The sequence below is a fragment of the Pseudonaja textilis genome, chromosome 13 (genome assembly GCF_049901715.1).
Source record: "Pseudonaja textilis isolate UNSWEBS1 chromosome 13, rPseTex1.2, whole genome shotgun sequence".
NCBI classification, from domain to species: Eukaryota; Metazoa; Chordata; class Lepidosauria; order Squamata; family Elapidae; genus Pseudonaja; species Pseudonaja textilis.
Genome location: NC_142002.1, coordinates 12904581 through 12932034, shown reverse-complemented (window position 1 = coordinate 12932034; position 27454 = coordinate 12904581). Strand labels below are relative to the sequence as shown.

The following is a 27454-nucleotide window of genomic DNA, read 5'->3' as shown; positions in this document are numbered from 1 at the left end:
TCTTGTGTGTTTTACTTTGAAAACGTTTCCCTTCTTAACCAAGAAGCTTCTTCAGCTCTACCTAACGGGTGGGGAATGGGAAGATTTATATTCTTTGCAGCCAGCAGCCAGTCCTTAGGAGAAAAAAAACAACAACCAAGAACATCCAGTTGCCTTTTGGGAACAAAAAACAAGCACCTTTGGGACAACCATGACCTGGATGATTGAGAATCTCCATAGACAATTATCCTATTAGTTACAAACTTTCAAGTGGAGACTTAAGAATCTTGTTTTACGCCAACCGTGGTTGGAACTGTCATCATTATGTAGTAGAAGGTAATGAGAGCTCTAGACATTCCTCTTGTCAGCATATACGTAAAACCCAACTGGGTGTAAAGCAGCTTTCGAATGATTTATTCCAAAATAATAATGCTTTGCATTTTATTGCACGTTCTAATTTTCTGGGTTTTTTTTGGCAGCTTGCTTTTGCTATTTGCTGTTTTATTTTAACAAACAGTTTTGGGTTGCTGCAATTTAAGCCATTCTGCTTCTCTTCACCTGGGGGTTTGCTACAGCAGGGGTCAGGGACCTCAGGGACCACCAAAATCCCACGGACTAGAGACCCTGGGAAAATCCCCCCAAAAGTCTGCAGGAAAATTCCCCACCCCGTTTTCCTACCGATCAATCATTCTTTATTTGGGATCGCAGGATACCTTCTCCAACTCTTGTTCTCAGGTGCGGGGAGAGAGAGACTTTTGGCTTCATGCAAGGAAAACAGCAGAAGCATCAAAAGTCTTTCTTTCTCTCCCCCCAAATTCCGCCAGAAATAAGTCTTTGCGAGACTTGTTGCGCCGGCGCAGCCTCTTGGAGCAAGATGCCTTGCAGGGTCCCAAAGACTCACTTCTGGCGGAGTTTGGGGGAGAGAAAGAAAGACCTTTGCTGCTTTCCTTGCATGCAGCCAAAAACAGAAGAAAGAAGTGGAAAGAAGCAACCCGGTGGCCAAGCAAGGTGCATGGGGCAACTTCCCCCCTCCACCTTTTCCCCCCTCCCCTCACTACCCCGTGTAGTTCGCAGTGCAAGCAATGCAAGCCTTGTGTTCCCGCAGGCCATGTGGGCGGTGCAGCCTTGTGTTCCCATGCAACCTGGATTAATCACTTGGGGGGGGGGGTGCTTTGGGGGTGACATTTCTCTGCAGACCACCAAAATTTTCTCACAGACCACCAGTGGTCCCTGGCCCACTGGTTGGCGACCACTGTGCTAGAGGATGTAATAAAGGTAGGGCTCTCAGACTTTTCCCAGCAAACTCCAACGGGGAAGGGAGGGATAATTAATTCTGTATTTGAAACCAGTTTACCCACTGGCCAAAATAGAACTTTCCACCCTGGATCAGAACATCTGCATGTACTTGTATGAGCGAAGGACTTGCCCTTGTAGTCCAGAGGCTAATGACTTGGAACATCAGATGGGTCTGGTACTTCACAACTGTATTTAATTACACTACATATATGGAGATGCTTTGTGCTTTAATGCTTTATGAATTACCTTGGTAGGGCATTTTAAAAATGATGTGTAAATAATGAAACGAGTGATCTCAAATTGTACACATAGACAATAGCCTTCAATTGCAAAATCAATGAGGACGCTTAGAAGGCTAGATCACTTACAGTAATGGAATTTAAACTGGATGTTCGTCTATTTTGCTTATCGTACGAACAGTAGTACAATGCAAGACTGGAGGCCCTTAATCAACTTTTTAATTTCTTCAGTACAAGACCATGCAAATAGAAACTATCCATCTAACTCCTGATAAACACAACAGGGCAATATTACAAATTGAGTTCTGGAAGAGCAAAGGCTTTTATGATTACTCTAAATTTTGGTAAATCAGTGGTCAAGACTGAGTTCTTAATAGTATTTTAATTTAAGAAATTATCCCCTAAACTGGACAGTTACTTATTCTATAGTTTGTGAGGTATAGTACTTCTTACAAGAATTCTGTAATTGTTTACTACAGAATGTAACTAATCTTGCTTGCTATAAGAAGTCAAATGACATGTAAAATGATATGTAAAGGTCAAATGACATGTAAAAGCCCCAATAAAATATTACTATATTTATACATGCTATCCATGACTTATTGAATTAGTTTTTTGAATCTAAATGCTTAGATTCATAAACCAGCCCATCATATTTTAATTTGCTATGTGAATTTATTCAATGTTATTAATATAACTGACCCTTGATGTGTAATACAGAATGAGGGGCAAAGGTAGCTTTTACAAACTATCACAAATTAGGAAAAAATTAAATGTCTTGGGCATATAAATATTCTACAGAAATAAGTGGAATGTAATAGAGAAGGCAAGTGACTTAAAAATCAGCTTCATTCAAATCTGTAAACTTTTGAGAATATGGTTTTTATTAAAGACAGAAAATAATAAACAATTCATGGTAGATTCTAAGGTGGGAAAGGATTATTATTCAAGGTTATTCTGCAGTGGCATACACTGTGTAGATCCTATTTATTATAATTACTGGTAGCACTTGTATTTCATCTTTTCTCCAGGAGCTTGAAGTAACAGTAGTGGCAAATCAGACCCAGGATTCTGACTTCCAGCTTGCTAATAGAACTGTTTTGAGTTCAAATGATTTTTTGATATCGCACCATGTTAATTTACACAGTCTACATTCCATCCAAATGCATCAGCCTAACAATCAACTTTTCAGAAATCAGATTTAACAATTTCAAACTTCCTATAAAAATGTTTTCTTGAAAGTTTTTATCATTTATCTCACCTTTTTTTCTGTTAAAACTTGCAAATTTATCATAGCAGGATACTCTCAGATGGACCATTGGGACAATGTCCCAAATGTAAATTGAATTCTCTTTTTTTTAACCACATGAGCATATAATTTTAATAATTCTCATCTGTACAGCTTGCTTTTCAGATTTCCTCGTCACTGAAAATGTAAATGCATTCATAAACTTCATTTCTCTGTTCTTTTATCTAAGCTCTGCTAACAAAAATATTTTAATTACACAAATAACAACAAAACAATATACTGTTCTATATTCACAATGGATTCTGGAGCATATTAAAAAATTGTACTGAATTTCAGGATATCTGTCTGGAAACTGAATATTAAATGAGCATGGGTCATGTAGCACAATCTTCCTAAACTCACAGTCAATTTACATTAGATAGCTTAAACCAAAAAAATATCTATTTTTGATTTTAACTCAACCAAAATACGGCATGACTTGAACGAAACAATTCATGCAATACAGTATAAAACTATCAGTCAGTGAAGAAGCATGATTGTAACTGAGTAGAACATGTAATTTAACTTACTGATGCTTCACGTACATTTGCCAATAAAGACTGAATATTAATTGTGTTTAACAAAGACACAACACAGTATACTGTTTCATATGTTGTTTAACCAGAATCTCTTTATCTACTGATAGGACTTAAATGAAGTTCAAGTTACATTGCAAATCACAGAAATTCTGTATATAATCCAGTATGTCAACACTAGATTGTTTTCCTATATCAAGTAATGGGATATATTTTCTTACTTGAGTATCTTCATGGTAAGTTAGCCACTGTTCTGTCTACTAATTGGATGGCCTTTAGAATTTATCCAAAATGATCCATCAGTAAATAAAGGATCCTCTTATGTAAAGACATGAAAACGCCCTTTCATCTTCAAATTGTTTCAGTTGCCTGAAACAAAAAACAAAGACTAGTTAGCATTATAGTATCTGATACATATGGAACAATTTCCTAGGTCAGTGGTGGCTAATCTTTTTGGGTTCCTGTGCCAAAAACTGTGTGCATGCTGGCGCCTGCGTGCCAGCACCCAGAAGGCAATACGCATGCCCTTGCCCCCTGCATATGCACGTGCAATTCTCCCTCCCCCCGCCGCCCCATTAACTGCACTGCACCTCCCAGCTAATTTTCAACTCGTTTGAGGCCCTTTTTGGCCTCCCAGAGGCTTGAGGAAAGCCTCTGCAGCCTTTGCAGGCCGAAAAATGGGGCCATTTAGTCACATCCAGTATTTCCGGAAATACAGGAAGTGACGATACAGGCCTATCAGCTGTGAGGCGCACACATGCACAGTGAAGTAAGTTTGCCTGGGGCTCGCGTGCCCACACAAATGGCTCTGTAAATTAAATTACATGTGCCATAGGTTCGCCATCAGTCCTAGGTTATATATAATAATGCACATTGCGATGTAGCTATAATAATAATATTGTGCTTTCAAGTCAGCACTGGCTCCTGGTGACTAGAAAATGAAGCTAAACTGCTGAGGCTTTGGAGTTCAAGCAGAGAACATCTGCCACACAACCAAAAAAATCTCTGGATAGCGGATATTGCAATACAGCCCAAAAGAAAGACTGGAGAAAATAAGTAAATAGAAGTAAAATAAACCTGGCAAAAGAAGAGAGTACCAAGAGTAATAGGAGCCTTGAATGCAATCTCAAAACCATTTGAACAACCACTGCATTGACAAAATCACCACTGGGTCAATTGGAAAAGGCAGTTTTAGTTGGGATATTTTACATCCTGCAATGCTTAATATTAAAAATACATCTGGCTTCTTGGGAAAGACTCAATATGTGGACAAAAAAAAAAAAGGCAAATCTAGTCTAAACATCTGGCCACCTATGCAATCAATTGCAAAAGGCAGCTTTGCTTGGAATAGTTTACATCCTGCAATGTTTAATATTAAACAATATCTGGATTCTTTGGAAAGACTCGATATTTGGACAAAAAAAAATCAAATCCAAACTAAACATCTGGCCAGCTATGTAATGAACCATATTACCAGGGTCATTGTTAGGGATTATAAAAGCAGAGCTCCAAAAGCCTGGACACCTCTGTATAGGCAGTCCTCAACTTACAATAGTTCGCTTAGTGACCATTTAAAGTTACAATGGCACTGAAAAAAGTGACTTGGGACCATTTTCATACTTGTGACCCTTGCAGCATCGCCATGGTCATGCGATTTACATTCAAGATGCTTGACAACTGATTCACGTTTATGACAGTTTTAGGATCCTGGGGTGAAGTGATCTCCTTTTGCGACCTTCTGACAAAGGCAATGGGGGCCAGCCAGATTCACTTAACAACCATGTTCCTAATAATTTAACCACTGCAGCAATTCACTTAAACAACTATGGCAAGAAAAAATGTAAAATGGGGCAAAACTTTAGACTTCTCACTCAGCGACATAGATTTGGGGCTCCATTGTGGTCGTTAAGCCGAGGACTAACGGTTTGCACCCTTTCTTAGCTCCAATCTCTGCCTTTTTCTTGCACAATCAAGGTGCATTATTAAGCTGGTAGGTTAGGCTGCCATCTGGAAGCCCCAGATCGCAACTCAAAATAATGGGCAGAGACCACAGAAGGGTAAAAAGCTCCTTGCAATTTTAAGGACTTTGTCAGGGTTTATTTCTTTGCAGTCTGTAAATTTTTTTTAAAAAAGTCAAAGGCAAAGGCTAATTTGGACCTGGTGGAGGTGCGTCCAGGAGTTTGAAAGGGCGTAGCAAGATTTAAATCCTGCATGTCACCCTTTCATCCCCCCACTGGAGCCCACCCACCCCGCAAACGGGACGGGGAAGGTAGGTAGGTAGGTAGGTAGGTAGGTAGGTGTGTGTGTGTGTGTGTGTGTGTGTGTGTGTCACACTTCTTTGCACTCCTGCGTGAAGACGAAGCGCCTCACACCACTTCAGACCCCAGGCGCCTCTCGCAGGCCCCACAACGCGCAGGCGCGCCGGCTGCTCCCCTCCACCTTTCGAGCGGGAAAGGGGGAGAGAGAAAAAAAGCGTCTCGGCAGAACATGGCGGCTCCCTCTTTCGCCTTGGCTCTCCCCCTTCTCCCGGGCTCCGCGCCTGCGCAGTCGGACTCTCAGGTAGCCGTATCCCTCCGCCGAGCCTCCTTCCTTCTCCCCCCACAACCATTCCCCCCTTTTGTTACCGCCCGTTGGGGGGCGACCGATAATCCCCCGTGCCCCCATGAGGGGAGCAGCGCCTCGAGAGGACCGCGGCGGAGCAGGAGCAGAAGCCGCCGCCGCCGCTTCAGTGCCTGGGCGCCGCTGCTGCTGCTCCTCCTCCTCCCGCCGCCGCTCTTCCCCTGCAGGCCTCTCCTCCTCCTCCTCCTCCTTCCTTCCTCGCCTCAGCGCTCGCAAACAGCGCGACCGCCCGTGTCCCTCCGCCGCGCGCCGAGCGGGGGACTTTTTCGCGGGGCTTTTCGGGCGCCCTATGAGAAGCGGCGGCGGGCTCCGGGCGGCCTTGCTCGTCGTTCGGTCGGGCGGCGGCCGGGCGCGGGCGACACGGTAAGGGGGAGGGCCCCTTCCTCCTTCCCCTTCTTCCTTTTCCTCTCCCACCCCACCCCTCCCTCCCCCTCACCTCCCATGGCCGGGCCGGCCAAGCTTTTCCAGGTCAGTCTGCGCCTTTTTTGTATAGAGGGGGCCCTTGTTACCGGATGTGGAAGTTGATCTCTTCTTCGCTGGTAAAAAATAATTCCACTTCCCCCGGAACCCGGCGCTTACCGCGGCTCCCTCCGCTCCTTCCCAGCCAGGATTTCCTGTCGGGGGGAAAAAGCGGGGACGGGAGAGGCCTTCCGGGGATCTGGCGCTCGGGGGCCGCCGCTTGGCGAAGGACAGGCGGGGTCGGGTGTCGCGTGTGTGGGGGGCGGGCAGGCCGGGCAGGCCGCGCTCCGGGCGGGAAGGAGCCCGGGGTGGGGGAGGGGCTGACGACCCCTGTCCCGGATCTCCCCCCAACAGGCGTTCACACGTGCCCTCCCACCGACGCGGGTCGGGCCCGTCTCTTTCTCTCCCCCCCCCACCCTTCTACACCCCGCTCCGCCCCGCCAACCCTGCGATCCCGGCCGCCCCCTTCTCTTCTCTCCCCCCCCCCCTTCCTCGGGTGGCGGGGGGTTGATCGTCTCCAAAATTAGGCTTTAAAATCTGAAGGGGTGGTTGGGGGTTTAATCCGTGGGGGAGGCTTGGGAGGAAGGGGGTTTGGGTGGGGTGGGTCTGCGGGTTTGCCCGGAATAACCCCCTCGGAGTTGGGTCTCCTGGGATGGGGCTTGAGCCATGTCTAGATGGCCTCTGCTTGCCTGTTCCTTCTTGGGGAGGGAGGGAGGAATGAATGCTGGCTGCTCCCAAGTTTGGTTAGTGCGAGCTGCAAGAGCCTCTGGCCTCTCTGCAGCCGCCTTCGGAATCCTCCCCTTCCAGGAATCCCAAGGAACCGATTCCCACAAGACACGTGTTTCGGCTGCTCTATAAATTCCTCTCCCCCCTCTTGTCACCGGCCTCTAACTCGGAACTTCCTCTACGGGATCTCTTCTTCTTCTTCTTCTTCTTCCCTCCTCTGTAATTAAGCGATCTCTTCTCTCTCCTTCCTGAAAGAATTGGCCTGTTGAATCGAGCCCTGGCTTGTTGAGCTGTGGTTTATGGATCACAGTTCCTCAGCTAAGCACAGTTGCCTTTTCCTTTACTTCACTTTAAATTTAATTTAAATCTGATCAGAGCCCCGGAGAGTAATTCAAGGGTCGAACAGTCTGATCTAACTTTTTTTTGGAACTCATTTAATGGTAAATGCTGTTCTTCTGAAATGGAATGCCAGTCCCATTTCTTTTACATATTCAGAATAGAAGCTGTCATTTCTGGAATTCCTAAATTTGTATACTGTATGTGATACTCAGGGTTGTGCAAGTCCCATTTAAGTTTATTATTATTGCATCAAATTAGCTTGGGTATAGAGCTCAAACCTTTGAGGAGTTCCTTGAATAGCAATGTTTAGATACTTCCTGTAGCCTCATTGTTTTTACAATAAAGCTATTCCTCTGATAAAAAATTGAGACTAGTTTTTCAGCCATCTGCAAATTGAATTTTAAGAGGTATTTTTATTTCCATGTATAGAGATAGGAGTTTTGAATTGTTTCTAAGAAGATGCATATATAAAATTACACTTCTTCAGATTTCCCCCCAATTCATGATTTACTCAAAGATGATCTCATGTATTCACTTTCAAGAGGCTCTTAAAACACTGAAATTTAGCCCAAATTTAGCCCATATTTACTTTGAATAAAGTAAACCCAGTTGAAATCGGTGAAGTTGGCTCCTCAGTATGAATGCAGTTCAAAACGTTAACAAGCAAACAGCTCTGGATTGATTAACATTACTGCAAAAATATAATACTACTAAGAGTACTTAATAGTTACTTAGTAATTAATATAAGTAAAATTTGACAATACTTTGATGAGATTTTTCTCCATAAGTTACTAATTTTGTGATGACATATCCTTGTCCATCCGTTTACTGTGTGTTTTGATTTAATAAAATGTCATTCTCCCACACCTTTCCACGTGCGAGTGCAGTATGCCCCTGGGTTACGGTTGGCTGGTCCGGTTGATTTCCTTTCCCTGCCTGCCTGACCTGGCCTCCTCCAGCTGGTCATAAACGTTTTTGAGACTTCGCTGGCACCCTGCTCATTCCTTTTTCTTCTTTTTTTTTCTGCATTTGCTCATGGGCTGTTACTCAAAACCACCCCTTATCCTAGCCAGAAAACAGGAAAGAACAGTAAGGCACCCCTTCATTTCAATAGGTGCAGTGTAACCATAGGAGACAGGAGAAGGGATGAATCCAACCCAAGGAAAACTTCCTGCTCTGCAGCTTCAGAGGAAATGCTGCAGAATTGCAGCGTTCCCCCCCCCCCCGCCCCCCCCTTGAAACGGGAGTTGAGCCAATTCATCTCTGAAGTCAATTGGCTCAGTTTGTGAAACCTGCCAGAATAACCAGTGTGTCATGGGGACATGCTGACATCAGTGGAGGGTATACTTACAGAATCTACAGTACTTTGCATTTTATTAGAATTCCAAGATCCAACAAGATAGGCATTTAAAATATAATGAGGTACATTGTCCTTCCACATGAAAAATGATTAGCACTTTAATTTGAGTGCCTCCAGGCAAAAAGCTGAGGATGTTATATAAAGTTATATTAAAAACAACATGGTGGGATGGGAAAAGTCATTGCAATTCTGAAGTAGTTAAGAGGAAGAAATCCTGGCATATCTATTCAAATATCAAAGATACAAATATATACCCAGCATTGCTATACCACCATTTTATATATTCCTACACTAGGAGAGGCTTGGAATTGCATTGCTAGCCATTTTCTCCAGCATGTCAAAAGAAGAATATAACAGAGAAACTAGTATTACAAAATCGCTTAGCAATTAAGTCTAAAAATTACATTGACAAATCCATGGTCAATATTGACTTCATTCCCACATAACTCTTTCAAAACCATGCAGATTTGAGCAAGCCATAATTCATGAACACCAGTGAGTTAATGTTAGGTCTATAGCCACTTACAAAGTTACTTTCAAATAATGCTTGATTATAAACCTTGATGTGGAAGAAGCAGCCAATTTGGATTTAACAAAAGACCAAAAATCTTCCTTTATGGTCCCCGAATAGAAAAGTAGACTTGAAAATGTTTAAGATTTGGATAGTAAGTAGTTCATTGTTGGCTCAGTACCTGCGTTTTTAAAAGTTATTAACTTAAATTTAGGATGCACTGCTGAGACACAAAAAAAATAAATAGCGCCCCTGTTCTGTACTGATTTCTGACATGTTCCAAGTACAGTATCAAGAATGAATAGTTTCATGAATTCCAGTATTGAGATAATGAGATACAGACTGCAGGAAATATGACTTCAGCAACAGAGTGGTCAATGTCTGGAATACTCTACCTGACTCTGGTTTCTTCCCCAAACCCCAAAAACTTTAACCTTAGACTGCCTACTATTGACCTCACCCCTTTCCTAAGAGGTCTGTAGGGGGCGTGCATAAGCGCACCAATGTGCCTACCGTCCCTGTCCTATTTTTTTCTTTTTCTTATATGTATACATTTCATGTATTCATAACCATGTTTATACTTATACCTGTTATAATCGCTTGACAAAATAAATAAAAAGATATGATCCTTGTTTACCGACTGCTATGTCCTGCCATGGATATTGGTTGAAGTTCCCATTTCCGTTCATATTCTTCCCAGATTCTCTCAGACACCAGAAAGGGCTACAAAATAAACAAGTTAATAAATAAAAAAAAGATATATAAATACATTCTAAATCAAGCAATTATCACGAGTAAAAAAATCTTTACAATTGGTTGCTATGGTGTTAATACTGCATTGCTCTAACAGTTTGGCAAAGTAATTCTCCGCTAAGTGCCCCCTCCCGTTACTTTTTATAGCCTTCAAGGAAACCTAATTTTAATAAATGAGAAAATTAGCTATTAATCACTTGAGGAAGAGGAACTAGGGCCAAAGTGGATTTTGAACATAGGAAATATTTGCCGCTTGTTCTTTGGAATTTAGCATACCTTTGGAGTAAGAGAGATGAATATTCAAACGGCCATAATAAACATTTAGGAATTTCTTCTCGTAAATAAACATGCCAGTATTCCCAAGTTTTTACAACTGGTACCTGACTTATTGCAAACCAGCGCAAATAAAAATATTTTGGATTCCTGAAAGCTGTCAAGGGCAACATGCAAAGGAATGACAGTATTCCCCGTTGTTACATGTTGCTCCTTTCCAGATATGCTATTATCTAGCCATGAATTTACAAGATGAAGCACAGTGGTTTCTGGATTTGAACTAGAACAGAAGGCCTCTGAAGATAGAGGGATATGTTTACTAACAACAACAATCACAGCGTTCAAGAGCATTCTAGAGCTCTGAATCTGAGCAGAAACAATTGGAATTTCTAAATGCTAATGCCACTAAAACTTTCATTCAGAGCTTCACTGTAGCTTGATAAAAGCTTAGACTTAGGAATGCAAACATTTAAATAATTGCTTGTCCAGCATTTATGTAGCCGAAGCCCACATTTAGTGGGGCTTAGTCCTACATATGTCTACATTGGCATCCTAACAAGTAAGCTAGTTTTTCATTTTCTCCATGTGCTTTTGTAAATGGTACTTGTTGCTGGAAGTAAGCACATGGAACACCCAGTTTAACTGGTTTTGCTCTCAGAAAGTCAATTCCTGATTGAGTAGATGGCAGCCCAACGTTCCATTGGTCATGCAGAAATTTTGCCCTGGCTACAAATCTAAGCTGATCAAAGAAGTGACAAGAATAGAAAGAAAGCTCTACAAATAAGCAGTGTCATTCAAACCTGATTAAATCTATTTTATAATCACATATGATAAAGGGCTACAGACGTAAGTGTATCTTAAACATTACAAAGATACATTTCTAAAAATCAAGAGATTTAAATAATCAAATAGAGAGCCATTTTGGTGCAATGGTTAACTACCACTACCAGGCTAGAAACCTAAAACTGAACAAAAACAGTCAGCAACCATTCTCCTTTACTGCAAAACATTCAAATAGTGAAGGTGCTGCAGTTACTATGATTAAGGTGCTGTTTTTCACTAGTGTTGTGTTGTTGCACCACAAAACTATCCAGTTATCTGTCTCCTATCAAGAGCTGGACATCGTAGTAAATTGCTAGGTCAATATAAATTAAGGAGTCGGCATGAAAAGTTTTAAAACAAGCAAAACTAGACAAAATGTTACCAAGTTATTTGTTTTATAGGACTTCTCCGGGCAAGATTGCTGGCACGCTTTGACTATGGTATGTTCTGTTTCATGTAGAAGTTCCAGTTTATTAAAAGCTAGAAGGATGGTAGTATTTGCTACTTTTATAAATTGTTTACATTCAACAATTGTTTTAAATCTCAAATATTTTTTAGATGTCCTTGGTAGATTTGGGAAAGAAGCTTTTAGAAGCTGCTCGAGCTGGCCAAGATGATGAAGTTCGCATTTTGATGGCCAATGGAGCACCTTTTACTACAGATTGGGTAAAACACCATTTTAAAAAAATCCACTTACCTGGATTTTCACATGTTTGGTAGTTTGTGTTTGCAGTGTTTATTTTGTTGGCTCTTTTCATGTCAAGGAAACTACACAGAGGTATGCATGTTGTCCTTAGGAAGCACAGGTGATTCAAGGGAATTTTCATCTTTTCCTTCAGAAAATGGTTTAAATTTGAATGTTTAATAATAGGTATGAGGTACAGTGGACGAATTACGAGGTGAATAGGTGCTGATTAATCTGGACTTTTTAGATTATGTGAAATGTTTTAAGTTTATCAATGTAGGTGATAATCTAAAAAAAAAGAAATTCTGGTTCTGATTTTTGTCTTTCATTACTATTACTTTGTATATAGTTTTTGTTTTAGTTTGATCCTCTTAACAACTGCTTGGACAAATCCATGCTGTTTTCTTGGTAACATTTTTTAGAAGTGGCTTACCATTTTTTTCTTGCTAAGATGTCAGATCAAAATCACTTGGTGGTTTGTGCCTAGAGGACTAGACCATGATTTCCTGGTTTCTGACTTGCTGCTATTACACCAGTATGCCAAACTGGCTTTCATTTATAACATATTAATATAAAAACACAGTGTGGTGGCAGAGTGATTCAAATGCAATCTAACTGCCAGGAGTTTGATCCTGGTTGACTCAGCCTTCCATCCTTTCCGAGGTCGGTAAAATGAGGACCCAGGTTATTGGGGGCAAGAGGCTGACTCTGTAAGCCACTTAGAGCTGTCCAGCACTGTGGAGCGGTATATAAATCTAAGTGCTATTGCTGTAAAAATATTACCCTGTTATCATTTTTACAACATAACAGTAAAGTGAATTAGTTTGCTATTTATCGGTAGAGGCTTGGCAAAGTTCATGGTTCTTAGCCAGCAGGCTATGCCATCTCACCTTCCTTCCCCCTTCGACTCTTTTCAGATTTGAATAATGTGATCATGGAGATACAAATTGCAGCCAGAGTGCCTTGGGTCAAATAAGTGCTTCTTGCTTTCATTAATTGTTCATCCAGATTAAGTTGGTGCCCAATAAGTTTATTTATTATTGAAATATTGATGATGTTCCACTTTTCAGTTAATAGTTTTTTTCTTAGATTGGTCATGTGTGGAAATATTCATCATGGGCTGTGATAACAAGAAGGCAGATTTACTGTTCATGAACAAAGTTGCTGGAACGTATTATCCAATTGCCCTCATTATTTAGTTTTTGCTAAAAAAAAAAAAAAGCTTAGTATTAAGTAGCAACTTCTGACATATTCTTCCCAAACTTCAAACCTTGGCTTAGAACTGGGATTTTAGAGTCCAGCCTTTTCGAAGTGGGGATAGCTACTCATAACAACTCAACAAGTACTTTTTCTGGTTCTGTTTCCTATTTTGGGGAATCAGATCCAATAGGACACCCTCCCTCCCAAAAGGACAAGGTAGAATGCAGCAGCTCATCACGTTTTTTCAAAATATTGCCTTCTGGTTTTGATGAGCATGAAAAAATTGCTGGGCTAGAATGTAAGACCATCATAATCACTGTGAGATTTTAGCCATCATCAAATCAAGATGATTGTATTGCTTGCCTGATGACTGCAACACTATGTTTAATTAAAAGAAAATGCAACTTTCCTTTAGAGCTGGATATTTGTGAGATTGAGCAAAGCATTATTGTAAAGAAGAGCGAGCAGTTCCTTTCTAATTTAGGATGAAAGGAAAGATTATAGGAGAGGATTATAGGATTATGTAGAGCAAAGATTAGTTACTTCAAAGCAAAAAGTTAGGAAAATAATAAAGATTAAAAACAGCCCAATACCCAAGAATTTCTATTTAAAAAATAATAATAATAGTACCCCCAAAATGCATGTGGTATTTTTAATGTTGCTAAATAAGAGGATAATTATGTGCAAATATCTTCTGCTGCAGTTGGGAACGTCTCCTCTTCATCTAGCAGCACAATATGGCCACTATTCAACGACCGAAGTGCTACTGCGAGCAGGAGTAAGTCGAGATGCAAGGACCAAAGTGGATCGGACACCACTTCACATGGCAGCTTCAGAAGGCCATGCAAGCATTGTAGAAGTTTTGCTTAAGGTAAGAAGATTTTGTTATTACTTATACCAGAGTTGAAATAGGACATACGGTAGCACCCTGGTACTCATTGTTAATTGGTTCTGAGAGGCACGATCAGTAGCAAACAAATTTTTCCCATATGAAACGATGTAGTGAGTCACATGTCATGTTTTTAAGTGATGAAATCCATTTTAAAAGAAAAGAGCACAGTTCATCTTCCAAGACAATTTCTTTTATTTAGGAAAATCGTCAAAGTCCGTGGTAATCAAATCGTCAAAGTCCGTGGTAATTCCAGATTGAACACAACCCGGAATTACCCCATAATATTAGAAGTTAGAAACAATCCCCAAAAGCCACATTCTCCAATAAAAGTAATTCAACGTTGCTTGATGTCATAAATCTCCACCTCAAGGGGCCTGAGCAGGGACAGGTCGTTTCCCATGGGAAGAAGAATCACCTAGCCTAAACAACTCTCTCTGTTTCCACTCCTCCCCACTTAGGAATGTGGCAAGCCCGAAATCCTTCCCCCATGACTGCCAAAGAGAAAGTAAGAAAAAGAATATATACTAAGCCTAACTAAAATGGCTACACATATGACAATTTCGGGCTTGACAGGCTGCCCACCCTCATTTGAAAAGAAACCCCTGCAATGACATAAAATACATAGAGATTGAAATTAGGTTAAAGACAATCATACAATGAGCATTTTAACCTCCTTTGCATCCTCCTCACTGAAGACTTGAACCAGATCACGGTACTAGATTGGGATTTGGGGAATCCCCGGGTGTTGATCAGCCAATTATACTGTTCTATCCTCCTGACTTTCCGACACTGATAAGTTCTAGTTGGGCCATTGAGTACCGGGACAAAATTTTTGCATCAAAATGAAAATTATAGGTTTTCTTTTATTTCATCAGGCTAAAAATAGCACATGCTTTCTTATCGACATTATTTTTAGATGAAGAGATTCATTTTTGAAGGGAACAAATGACTGAAGCCATGCTGAGGGAGGCACGCGAATCATTGCAGACCAGATTTTAATCTTCTGCTGTTTACTTTCCAAGATTAGCTGTTTTGAAAATGTGTCTGCCCAACAGTTCAAGGCAATAATAAATTAATTAATTACATTAATTATCTTCAGTATATTAACTTGGAAGAAGAAAACGGACAGCATAAACAAAGTTTAAAAGGAACGGCACCGTTTTAAATATATATACTTGAAGTAATGCCAACTCTAAAATTAACTTTGGCTGCCTCTTTCCATTTGAAAAGAAATTTAATTGAATATGTTTTGTAGCATGGTGCAGATGTAAATGCAAAGGACATGCTGAAAATGACTGCTCTGCATTGGGCCACAGAGCACAATCATCAAGAAGTAGTGGAACTCTTAATAAAGTACGGAGCAGATGTCCATACCCAAAGTAAATTTTGCAAGACTGCGTTAGACATTGCCATAGACAATGGATATGAAGACTTGGCAGAAATTCTACAGGTAACTCAAAACTCACTATTTGTTAGGCTCTTCCAGAACTTTGCAGCTTAATCTCTAGGCCAGAGTTCCCCAATGTTTTCCATTTTGTGGACTGACAGGGTGGTGGCGGCAACATGATGGTTTGTGCAGGCGGCCGGCAAGTGCGCACGCAGCTCCATTTGCACAAGTGGCTTGCATGCATGCCTGTTGTTTGCTCAAATGGAGCATGCATGCATGTGCTCACCCACTGCTCACACAAGTGAGGGTGCATGATGCACAGGGGTGGGATTCAAATTTTTTAACAAGTGGTTCTTTGGCCATGGCTTAGTTCCAAATCAAAATCACTCATATCGAGGCACGCATCTCCTCGGCTGGCCTCTCATGATTGTGAAAAATGGTCATAAGTGTGAAAAATGGTCATAAGTCACTTTTTTCAGTGCCATTGTAACTTGGAATGGTCACTCCACACAAGCAAAGTACTAGCAAAGGAGGGGATAAAAACTCCAGGGAAGTTCCTGAGACAGGAAATCTAGTCCTGCCAAGAATGTAATAAGGCTTAACGGAGAGGCAGTTTCTGTAAGCAACACCAGAATGTTTCTTTCCTGCCTTTCTTACAGGATTAGGCCAGTAATTTCTTCTAACAACCGGTTCTCCGAACTACTTAGAATGTTAACAACCGGTTCCAGCGAATAGATGCGAACCTGTAGAATCCCACCCCTGATGATGCACACTTGGTCGGCTTTTTCCATGGCCCAGTTGCAAACCCCCCAGGTTGGGGACCCCTGCTGTAGGCTGTTGTGTTATGTATACAAAACCCTGGCCCTCCATCCTTGTTTCTTATATCATCCTACATTCCCTCTTTCTCTGTGTCTTGAAACTGATGCATTTATTCTGAATACTTTTCTGCCAGATATTTTTCCATGTTGAATATATATTAGTGAATAATAGTACACTGTGCATGAGCTATAGGTTACATTAAGCTGTTGACTGCTATTCTGTCTGAGATTTAATGTGTAATTTATGAACATCTGCTATGTACTATATTCATCCTAAAATACATTCCCCACCCCCAATAAGTGTAAAACAAAACACTGTTGTTGTTTTGGTCATAGATCGCCATGCAGAACCAAATCAACACGAATCCAGAGAGTCCGGATACAGTGACGATTCACGCAGCCACACCACAGTTCATCATTGGACCTGGTGGTGTTGTGAATCTAACAGGTGGAGTATTCTCTGCAATTAGTATTGCGTATGGCAGATATTCACTGTGACTGAGGATTGCAAATTGCTTGCTCACTCTATTAAATTGGGAATAAGGTCGTGCTTTCTTTCTTTATTCGCATCAGAAGCACTTTCAAGTTACAGATGTATAACATTCAATGCTGAGCAAGTAAAATAAGTATAAAATAGGTCATAGAAATTTATATCATGCATAGAAAGTATGTAAAAGAAGATAGAAGATAGAATTCTTTATTGGCCAAGTGTGATTGGACACACAAGGAATTTGTCTTGGTGCACGTGCTCTCTCAGTGTACATAAAAGAAAAGATACATTCGTCAAGAGTCAAGAATCATCAGGTACAACACTTAATAATAGTCGTAGGGTATAATAAGCAATCAAATCATACTAGGAAACAGTCAATAAAAATCGTAAGGATACAAGCGACAAAGTTATAGTCATACAGTCACAAGTGGGAGGGGATGGGTGATGAGTGATGAGAAGATTAATAGTAATAGCAGTGCAGACTTTGTAAATAGTTGAACAGTGTTGAAGGAATTATTTGTTTAGCAGAGTGATGGTGTTCGGGGAAAAATAGTCCTTGTATCTAGTTGTTCTGGTGTGCAGTGCTCTATAGCGTCGTTTTGAGGGTAGGAGTTGAAACAGTTTATGTCCGGGATGTGAGGGGTCTGTAAATACTTTCACAGCCCTCTTTTTGACTCATGCAGTATACACGAGTATATAATATATATGTGCAAAATACATACGATTAAATTTAAATGACATTTGTCCAGCATTGGGCCACACCGATAGCATTTTATCTCACCAGTGTGAGAATGTCCTCTGTACATGTTGAAAGTGATCATGCACACCTTCCCATATGTGAGATAGATTGTTCTCCATATTCACATACAGTTGTCTTTTATAGGGAATCCCCATTTTCTTAGATCGATCTTCCTACTCCATTAGCGATTTCCATACAAGCCACAGTTGTTCTTGGTCAGGCAGCAGACAAGTTGTTTGGTTGTGTCCAGTTGCCTGGTAGGTCCTTGTGCTCCTAGATCAGGGGTGTCAAACTGGCAGCGTCATGGCGGCATCATGTGATGTATCGTGACTTTTCCCCCTTCGCTAAACAGGGCATGGGTGCGGCCAGCATGTGACACATCCAGGCCACGGGCCGTGAGTTGGACACCCCTGTCCTAGATTGTGCTAAAAACGTATCAGATATGTCCTTTCTTTTGCTACTGTTGTCATCTTCTGGATTGTTCACGTGGGCTCAAATGGCATGGGATGAGTTTAACATTGCCTAAAGTTTGGTTTGGGCCCACCGTTCGATGTCAAAGCACTTTTCCTATTTGTTTGTTTCTGTGGAATTCTGCTGGTGCCACTCACTTCAGTTTATTTCACTTGAGACTACTTTTGCCTCCTGAAGAGAAATAAATCTGTGCTCGCTTCTGAGCTGAATGAGGTCTGTTTGAACAAGAGTTTTAAGGATTATATTATTCTGATTTTGGGGGGAAAATTATTTCAAATGTAATGGGCGAATAGATTTATGTGACCTTCTGATGTGATTTTATGGGTTGTGTGTTTATAGATGACAGTGGAGTGTCTGCTGTCCAGTTTGGCAATTCCTCAACTTCAGTTCTGGCAACTCTGGCTGCCTTAGCAGAAGCCTCAGCTCCACTGTCCAACTCATCAGAAACTCCAGGTGAGGAAAAATAAAATAAATCCAAAAATAAGGTTTTGTAGTAAAAAAACCAAACCCAACAGGTTTGGTTTACAGTCCAGTTTTCAGCATTGATGTAATATCATATTTCATTGCAAATTTGTTTTTTTTAAGCTGGGTGTCGTTTTTTTCTCTTGTGGTGTACTTGCAATAAAAACAGACTTAAGTCATCGAATTTCTTTAGCCCAAGAATAAAGGGGATAAAATTTAATGAAAAAGAAGGCATTTTTTTATTTCCGAGAAAAAACATTAGTGGATTATGAGTCAGGTTCATTTTAAGACAAATAAGCTGCCTTGTGACTTCTGAATTTGCTTCCTTAGCCAGTGTTGCCTCCTTCTGCAGTCTAATCTATAGAAGGGAGATCAGACTTCTACGCAGAGCAAGAAAGCCAACTGCCTTGGCTTGGATCCCTATTTGCTATAAAGAAATATATCAATTGACTGTACTCTCTTTCTCTGGAAGGTTTGGGAGAGGGACAAAGCATTGACAGTAAATATTTAGTACCAAATTGTTTTTGTTTTGTTTTGAAAAGGAGGTCTTAGATATCTCTCTATCATTTGAGATTGACCCCTTGGGTTAAAAAGGAGAAAACCTGTATCATGTCTTGCCTGCAAATTTTTGTGATGTGTTGATTGCGGCGTTTATGGGGTATTGTTTCATCTGTGTAAAAGATCACAGTGCCATGTGGAGAGCTTTTCCTCCCGAAAAATATTCCTGACCTTAATTTATTGAAAGCTTTTGTATCGCCTGCTCCTGAGTAGCTGACATATACGAGACCGTCTCTGCCCGCAGGCTTAGAAAGATGAGAAAAACAAACCCATATACAGAATGATTGACTAGAATGGAAATACTCCAGGCAGGTAAAGGAACTGATTCTTTAACACAGCCTGTTGTGTTTCCTACGTGTCCCTTTTTTGCAGCCTGTTGCAAAATGCTGCCAGGTGACTGTTGAGGAAAGGAGATGGCAGACGGAGCTAATGAACAATCCTGCAAACCCATAATTCCCTCTAGTAAATCACAGTGCAAGTGGGAATACGTCTGTATGATCATTTGCTTTCCAGATTTTGGTAGAAGGGACTAATTGGCTCTGTTGGCTGTGTTAGCACAAAGAAGTGATGATGATCTCAGAAGTTCTGGGAGCCAGCCATAGCAAGCACATTTATATGTCTCTCTGCTATGGCATAAGTTTGTTTTTCATAAAATCCCGAGTTTTATCATTATTCTTTCAGTAATGGCAGAAATATGCCGCAAGCAAGAATTGCAGACCACGATTGAGTAATAACATCACTGTAAATAAGGAAGCAATCATGGCAAAGATGAAAGCGCTCAAATTTTATGTGATGCCTGACATTTCTGTCATAAATCATACACCATAGCTTTTGAAAAAAAGCTTTTTTTATTGTCCATTTGATTGTTGATAAACTTCAAAGGCTTGCTCTTAATATAATATTGTATGCATGTAGATGTAGCTCTTGAAACTGATACTGGTAGGGATATACTTTATATTTTAGGTTCCTTGCATTAAAACCTAAGAGGAACAGAAAAAATGAACTCAAATTAGAACATAAATTCCCAGAGCCTAGGGGAAAATTAATAATGAGTGTTCACATGGTATCTGAAAGTCAAATAACATCATTTTTTTTTTCTGTTAAAACTCTTTGTGAATTTGTGCAACTTGTATTTTACTTGTAAAGATGTTGTTGGATTAAAAGACTTTACTTTCTGGAACTTCTAGGTACCTCATTTCCAATATTCAGGGTGAGGAATGTTGTATAAGTAATAAAAAAAGAAACACTTAGATATGAAGATTGAAATAAGGACGGTGCGATTGCTTGGGCTAGTTCTACAAAGCAGTAAACTCACAACATTTTGCAGAAGCACAAAATAATTTAGCAGAGAAAAGGTGGGGAAAAGATTATCCCCAAAACCTAGTGAGGATGAGTAGGCTTGGTTGCATAGAAGATGGACCAGCTGATGGGGGGAAAATGCAATAGAATGGAGTCTCTTATAAAAGATACTTATACTGACTCCACTGGAATAGTAAACAAGAGCAGTCCATACTGCCATGTTTTCATGAGGTCCTACCTCTACATTTTTTTTAAAAAAGCAAGCTTGCTTATATACGTGTCAACTCATAAAACATTTTGTATACACGTTTTATAGTTGACAACAGAAAGAAGTGGGGGGGGGTGTCAAAGAGCAGGCAGCAGTGTGGAATCGAAAGTACATTCCATTCATATTTTCTTCAAAGACTGATTAGATGACTGAAGCTTCTGCCATGCAAAAATCTAATTGGAGAGCATGATTGATGACTCTGGGCTGTGGACGTTTTTTTGTTGGATGATACACCCAGAGGGGTTGTGGGGAAAGCAGGATCAAGGGTAACAGCGAATTACACATCTCAGAGTTGGCTACGCCCAGGTAAATGCCGGACGTAGAATGTTACCTTCAAATAAATCTTTTTTAGTTTTGGGAGTGTGGCTCGAGGCTCATGATTTAATTGGAGTAACTGCTGGAATCCTGACAATACGTTTCATTTATTCATTTGTTTGAAAGTTGTGGCTACAGAAGAAGTGGTGACTGCCGAATCTGTGGATGGTGCAATTCAACAAGTAGTTAGTTCTGGAGGCCAGCAGGTTATCACCATAGTAACAGACGGGATACAGCTTGGAAATCTTCATTCCATTCCCACCAGTGGAATGGGTCAACCCATTATAGTGACCATGCCAGATGGGCAGCAAGGTAAGTAGAAACCAGGTACAGAACTTTTAAGGGTTTTTTTTTTTAAAAAAATGAAAAACATATATTTAAATTTAATTATTTTATATCCTGCCTTTATTATTTTTATTGACAACTCAAGGTGGCCAATGTACTGAATTCTTCTTCCTCGTCCTATTTTGTTGGTTAAATTCAAGTTAACATCATGAAAGCCCTTCAGAGAAAACCGATAATGAAGGATAGGATTGGGTGTAATGTAAAGCACTGTGGAGGACACTTATGAATGGGGCGAAAGAACTCCACATTTTACAGTCTCATTTCTGCCCATGGAATCACGACACAACAAAACTAGTTATAAGGGCTGTGCACGGCTTAAACGTTATTCCAAAGAATTGCTTCAGGATTTCCTGAATCATATCGCCTCTGCTGTTCATTAAAGCAGCCAGGTCTTTTAATGGTTTTGTTCTACCTTTATTATTTTTAAAAAAGGTAACTCAAGGTGATGAATATATCTAATGCTCCTTCCTCCTCTGAGATAGAGTGACTAGCCCTAAATCACCCACCTGGAGCCTGCAAAAAAGATAATGAACTGATTTATTACAAGAGGCTAGGAGTTGTCTTTAGCAAGAGAGTTAGGCTAGATAACAAGTTCTCTTCCAACTCATATATTCAATAAACAATCTGTAATAAATCTATCTCCTTCTATCCCAGGATCCAAATGCAACCACTGTTAACATCTGTAGTTTTTGATCCAAACTTATTTCAATTCCAGTACTTACAGTACCAGCCACAGACATTGCAGAAGAAACAGTAATCAGCGAAGAGCCTCCAATGAAGAGACCATGTATCGAGATCATTGAAAATCGGGTGGAATCGGCAGAAATAGAAGTAAGGAATCTGTTAGCTGAGACGTTTTATTCTGATTTTCTAAACCAAATGTTTTTTGTTGTCTTGCTTTGTAATTTTTTTTTGTACTTGAAGAAAGTAAGGAATGTATGACTGCATCTTACATTTCTTTTTAAGATACAGGTAGCCCTCAGCTTACAATTGTTTAGTGACCCTTTTCACATTAGAAACGGCACTGAAAAAAGTGACTTATGACCGTTTTTCACACTTAGGACTGTTGCAGCATCCCCATGGCCAAGTGATCAAAATTCAGGAGTTGACTCACATTTATGACGGTTGCAGGGTCATGTGATCCCCATTTGCAACCTTCTGACAAGCAAAGTCAATGGGGAAGCCAGGTTCACTTAACAACTGTGTTATTAATTTAACTACTGTAGTAGTGAACACTTAACATTTCTCCTCTTAATAAAAATGAGTTTAGATGAAACACCTAAATTCTTCTGAGTATTTAGGATCATACATTAAATTCCAGTTAAACTAATTTATTGTTCTTGCCTGTACACAATAATCTAATGAACTAATGGTTGGCACTAAATTGGCGCTAGACAGGGGTTGGATTCTACCAGTTTGGATCAGTTTGGGCAAACTGGATGTTAAAAGGTGCAGCTGGTTTGCCGAACTGGTATTTTAAATGACTGCCTGGCCCCTCCTCTTCCTGGGGTCTCCACGCGGCCCACTTTTGATGGAGGTAAGTGCATGGAGGCTCTGGGAGGGGGAAAAACAGGCCTTCTGGAAGTCCGGAAGCAGGCCTGTTTCCAGTTTCCGGAAGGCCTCCAGAGGCCAGGGGAGGACCCTTGGGAGGGTGAAAACGGCCTCCCCCGGGCCATTTTGAATCCCACCCCTTGCGCTAGATAATTGTTAACTGAATTCAAGACAGGTTGGACTTAGACCTTTTGTGACAACATAACTCCAGGCTAATTCCCCTTTTGACTCTAACCCCAGGCTCTGCCTGTTCTTCTTTTACATTGTATTAGTGCAGTTTGGCTGGGATAATGTGAAAATAAGTATGAAAGATTTTGAAATAACGGGGCTGGGGAAAAAAAACCTTGCTAAGAATGATAACATGATACTTAGGTAGATGGAATTCCTGTTAAACTCAGTTAGGCTTGGAACATGGTTAATAAGAGAAGGAGAAAGTAGAGAGAAGGGGAAGGGAAAGAGATTGAGTTTTTGCCTCCTTATTTCATTGCAGTAAAGCCACGGATAATTCTTTTAGTAGTACCTGATGATTACAATGGAAGGACTGACATTCATTGGTTAGTGAAAGCGTGGAGGTTTAAAAAAAAAGCTTTTGCTGCATAAAGGTCAGAACAAAGTGATTCTGAGACAATTTTTTAAATAAAGCAGGTATGCTGCTTTTTACATCAGTTTGTTTAAAATGGTTCAGAAGAGGGGGGGAAAATCACTTGCTTTGAACTGAATTTGTCTTTTTATATAAACTACAAAGTTGTTCTGCTTCATCAAATAAAAACACGAGATAGTTTTGCTTTTTTTTAAAAAAGATCAAGTTCCAGCAGCATCCTTTGAAAAGGATGGTCCCACAGCAATGATACGTTCTATGAGTAATCTCTTCCCTCTCAGACGTTTTACTGATATATTATTCCAAGGAGCAGAATGTATATACGTGGTTCATTTTTCCTTACTAGGCTTGAAGTTTAACATTTACCTCGCTCTCCAGTTCTTTAAAAGCTGCTTATTTCTTTGTAATTGGCCAAATGGAATCTACATTTCAGAGTCAAAATAACATATGCAATTATTTCTTCCCAGAATATAAAACAGCTTTAGAACAGTTTTAATGTTGACACTGTTTTTGTACAGAGTATTTTTTTAAGGCTTGGTTTCTAAAGTCACAACTCAGAAGAGCCTCTAATTTGCTCTCTTCCAGAATTCTTGCAGCTGATTTCTTTTTGAAATGAGAAATGATAAAACAGTCAATTCCCTTTGAGGGGACACCCTGTTAACACGATGCTTGTTTTGATTGACTTTCATAGGAAAGAGAAACATTACAAAAACAGCTGGACGAGGCTAACCGGGAAGCCCAGAAGTATCGCCAGCAGCTTTTGAAGAAAGAACAAGAAGCAGAAGCTTGTCGGCAGAAGTTGGAGGCGATGAGCCGCCTCCAGACTAGCAAAGAAGCTGTTTGAGTGAATGAAGTGAGCATTCTTAGTATATACAAGATAAGAAAACCGCAGTACAATCCGGCTCTGCATAACACATCGCTGTAGGTGCAGAACTGAGATTCTTTGTCAAAGAAGATGCTACTGGACTTAAGCCATGAGCTCTGGTGATTTTCTTGTATCATAAAAAAAAGAAAAGAAAAACCAACCTCAGAATTTAGACATTTTTGTGCAAAATATTTAAAAAAAAAGAAATACTGTAAATAGTTTTTTTTTTACAGTTCCAAAATTAGTTGTTTAATCTTTTTGGAAGGAAACCCACAAACCTGCAATGCCAATGTTTTTGTGACATTTTTTTTTTCGTTTTGATTTTACTATGAATCTTCTGAGATACAGAACAGTTTTAAGGAGGATAACTGTTGATTTAAACTGCGCTGTGTTAAATGAATTATGTGACAGAACCGAGCTTGAAAGTTATGAATTAGATCTCTTGACTAAAATTCATTTCCTGATTATTATTGTTATCCTTTGTACAGCTTTAAGGAGTTGGCCAAGGCCTCCGAACAATACCCCCTCCCCTTTTTTTAGGGAAGAAAAAGTGTAATTTTTTATATTTAATTCCTGATATATTCAAGTAGATTGACATGTATATGAAGCTGATATTTTTAAAAATTTTCAGTTTGTACATATGCTGCATGTTTTTTTTATGATTTCTATATACATCTTCCATAAGTATTTTTCAGGAAAGAGGATGGAAAATTATGATAAAAAAAAATTAACCTCTAGGTCGGGAGCGGGTAACCATGGCAACTTTACGCCCTGTGGACTGCAACTCCCAGGATTCCTGAGCCAGGCTTAGGAATTCTGGGAGTTGAAGTCCACAAGTCGTAAAGTTGCTATAATTGCCCAGCCCTGCTCTAGGTCATGAGGGTAGGTGGTGGATGAAGAAGCCAGTGAATAACCGTGGGTCGATCTTTTTTCTTTTATATCGGGAGCCACATTTCTTAGAGGGATGTAACTTGGGAGAAAAAAAGAAAACAAAAACCAGTATTCATGTAATATATTAACTATATGAAAATATTACCCTTAGCGCAGCCAATCATATTTTCAGGGTGACCAGCCAAGCCGGTCTGGGATAATTCTGCAGTTGGAGAACAAATTTCAAGTCCTTTCCCCCAAAACTCTTAAGCTTAACCTCTCCCCCTACTATGTTGCCACCTGCTGGACAGGTTGTTAACACTCACCTCACAGCACCCCTCCGTTTCCCCCCAAATGCAAATTCCAGATGCTGCAAGGATAATAGGCTGATATCTGGAATTGGAGCTTCAAGAAATGTGTTGGTAAATGGCACACAAGTGTCCCATCTCTCACAATACCTTTAATCTGACTAACTACCTGACAGCAGGTACCGATGACCAGTCCTCCTAAAACAGTTCACAGCACGTGCCCCACAAAGGCTTTATCACCTGCTAGAGATTGTCAATAAATAAATAAATAAATAAAAAGGAAGTGAAAGGAGTTAATTTGAAGACAGAGGTCCGGAAATGGCATCTCGCCACCCTTCTCCAAGGGGACATCCCTCAAAAGTGCTGAAGGTCATGAGATTGGAGAGAGGAAATTGGGCAGTCAGCTTTTTAAGTGACTCCTCACCCTCCTCTCCATGATTGTGGCTGTTGTATACCGATAGGCTAAAGCGTAAGAAAGTTCGACACAGTTACTGGGTTCATCTCTTTCACAACGTTCCTACTTTGTCTGCAAAAGGAACAGGGGTAACTGAAAAGTCTGAAGTCCTTGCATGTGTTTTATCTAGAAGCCACCTAAAGCAAAACCCACATTTTCTCTGCTGTGCCACCATCCCTGGGACCTCTGCTCTCCCTTCTTCCAACAAAACTTAGAGAGGAAATGCTCCTTTTTCATATTTGTGCCCATCGTCTCAATCTTAACAGTATCACATAAGTGCATGTAATTTTCACTTGTTTTATCTGCACAACAACATTTTAAGATTGTCCTAAATCATGACTTGACCTCTAGGGGCAGATTTGTGTGGCAGTTGGGTTGTTGCCTTCTGTTAACTTGGGACAGCACTGATTATGTTTTAGTTTGTGTGGTCTTCAGGGAGACAATTGTTAGCATTTCTGGTGAATGGTGTTTTAAATTTCTCAGTTTTTACCTGTCTTTCCTCTCTCCTCCCACGCCATCCAGGTTTATTGATATTCAGCGCGCACATTTGTTAACCAGTATGATCAGCGGTTATATCTGCTGGAGATTGATGTAGAGTTTGAAGTCTGCCAGGGTTGAACTACATTCAGTTGTGAAGGAGTGGTTTAGGTCTGCATAGTATTGTGATAATACACCAAGGAGTTAGGAAGGCAACCCTAAGTACCATTACAGATGAAAAGTTTACTGTTAAAAGAAATAAGGGTGTTTTAGACCTTAAACTTTAATATATCCTCAAAATAATAGGTAAGTAAGCACTTAGTTCCCTGCTGGACTTCAGGCCAGAACAAATGTTATGGGACCTATTAAAGGTTTCACAGCTGAGTCTTGCTCTGCCGATGGAAAGGAATGAAAGGTAGATAATAATTTTAGATGGGATTTGAATACAAGGAGAAAAGGGATGGCTCTCCTCCCCCTAATCCTGTCTTGTGTGAGCTTTGCAAATGTAAGGGAATATTTATAAAAAAATATTTCCTTCTTTGTCAGTCACAGTTGTTGTAGTTGACTGTATCTTTCCTGCTGCAAATGTTGACCTACAGAGAGCCAAGAACACCCAGGCTTTGGTTGGCTTTCGGATAATTCACAGACCATACTGCCTTAAAGATTACCAAGTGCTACAAACGCTTTTATCCTTTGTTCAGAGTACTGTGCAGCTCCTTTATTTCCATGTATACCTTGTATTTTTGATTTGTGCTTTGCTGTGTTTATCTTTCAGTGCTTTTATGAAACGTATAAACTTTATAAATCATCTAGATTACCTATACAGAAGAATTGCCCTTAAAACCTGTCTTTGGCCTACCTTTTCTATTTACAATTAAATATCTTTTCCACAGATGCGGGGTTGATTCACTTATTTTGCAAAACGTTATCCACCCGGGTGGCTTCTTCTATAGCACAAATTGTTATAAAAGGTAGCTGCTTGGATTTTTAAGAACTAGAGGCACGTAGTGAAATACACGGGCTGGGAGATAGCTGCATCAGAACAGCTAATAGAACTGTTTCAAAAGTCTACATTGGAGATTCCCACTCTAGTCGTCGAAGGGCAAAATGATTCTTCCAATAAGGCGTCATCTTTTGCTATTTTATAACTTCAGCATTATTTTAAGGTAGAAAAATAAGTCGCTGAATTTAGCATGGAGACT

General features: G+C 40.3%; 2 protein-coding genes across 8 annotated transcripts in view; one reads left to right on the top strand and one right to left on the bottom strand.

Annotated features, from left to right (window-relative positions):
* USP8 (ubiquitin specific peptidase 8) overlaps positions 1–6519 on the bottom strand; it is a 31243-nt gene extending 24724 nt beyond the window's left edge. Inside the window, exons 1-2 of one of the 2 annotated variants that reach the window (XM_026709861.2) lie at positions 6394–6519; positions 3560–3707 (exon numbers count right to left, since the gene is read on the bottom strand). The gene's annotated coding sequence lies outside the window, so the exon portion shown is untranslated. The remainder of the gene's footprint in view (positions 1–3559; positions 3708–6393) is intronic. The other variant, XM_087941402.1, reaches the window with a different exon arrangement.
* GABPB1 (GA binding protein transcription factor subunit beta 1) lies at positions 5779–27144 on the top strand. Of its 6 annotated transcripts, none has more exons than XM_026709865.2 (10): positions 6164–6320; positions 11602–11640; positions 11759–11866; positions 13789–13956; positions 15233–15427; positions 16519–16630; positions 18222–18335; positions 20911–21096; positions 21845–21960; positions 23970–27144. In XM_026709865.2, exons 2-10 carry the CDS (start codon positions 11638–11640, stop codon positions 24120–24122), a joined length of 1155 nt encoding a protein of 384 aa, XP_026565650.1. In that variant the 5' UTR covers positions 6164–6320; positions 11602–11637; the 3' UTR covers positions 24123–27144. The 6 variants fall into 6 exon arrangements, with proteins under 6 accessions (XP_087797529.1, XP_026565651.1, XP_026565650.1 ...); XM_087941404.1 differs by lacking the exon at positions 6164–6320 and adding an exon at positions 6384–6425; XM_087941403.1 differs by lacking the exons at positions 6164–6320; positions 11602–11640 and adding an exon at positions 5779–5897.
* Positions 27145–27454: the final 310 nt, after the last annotated feature.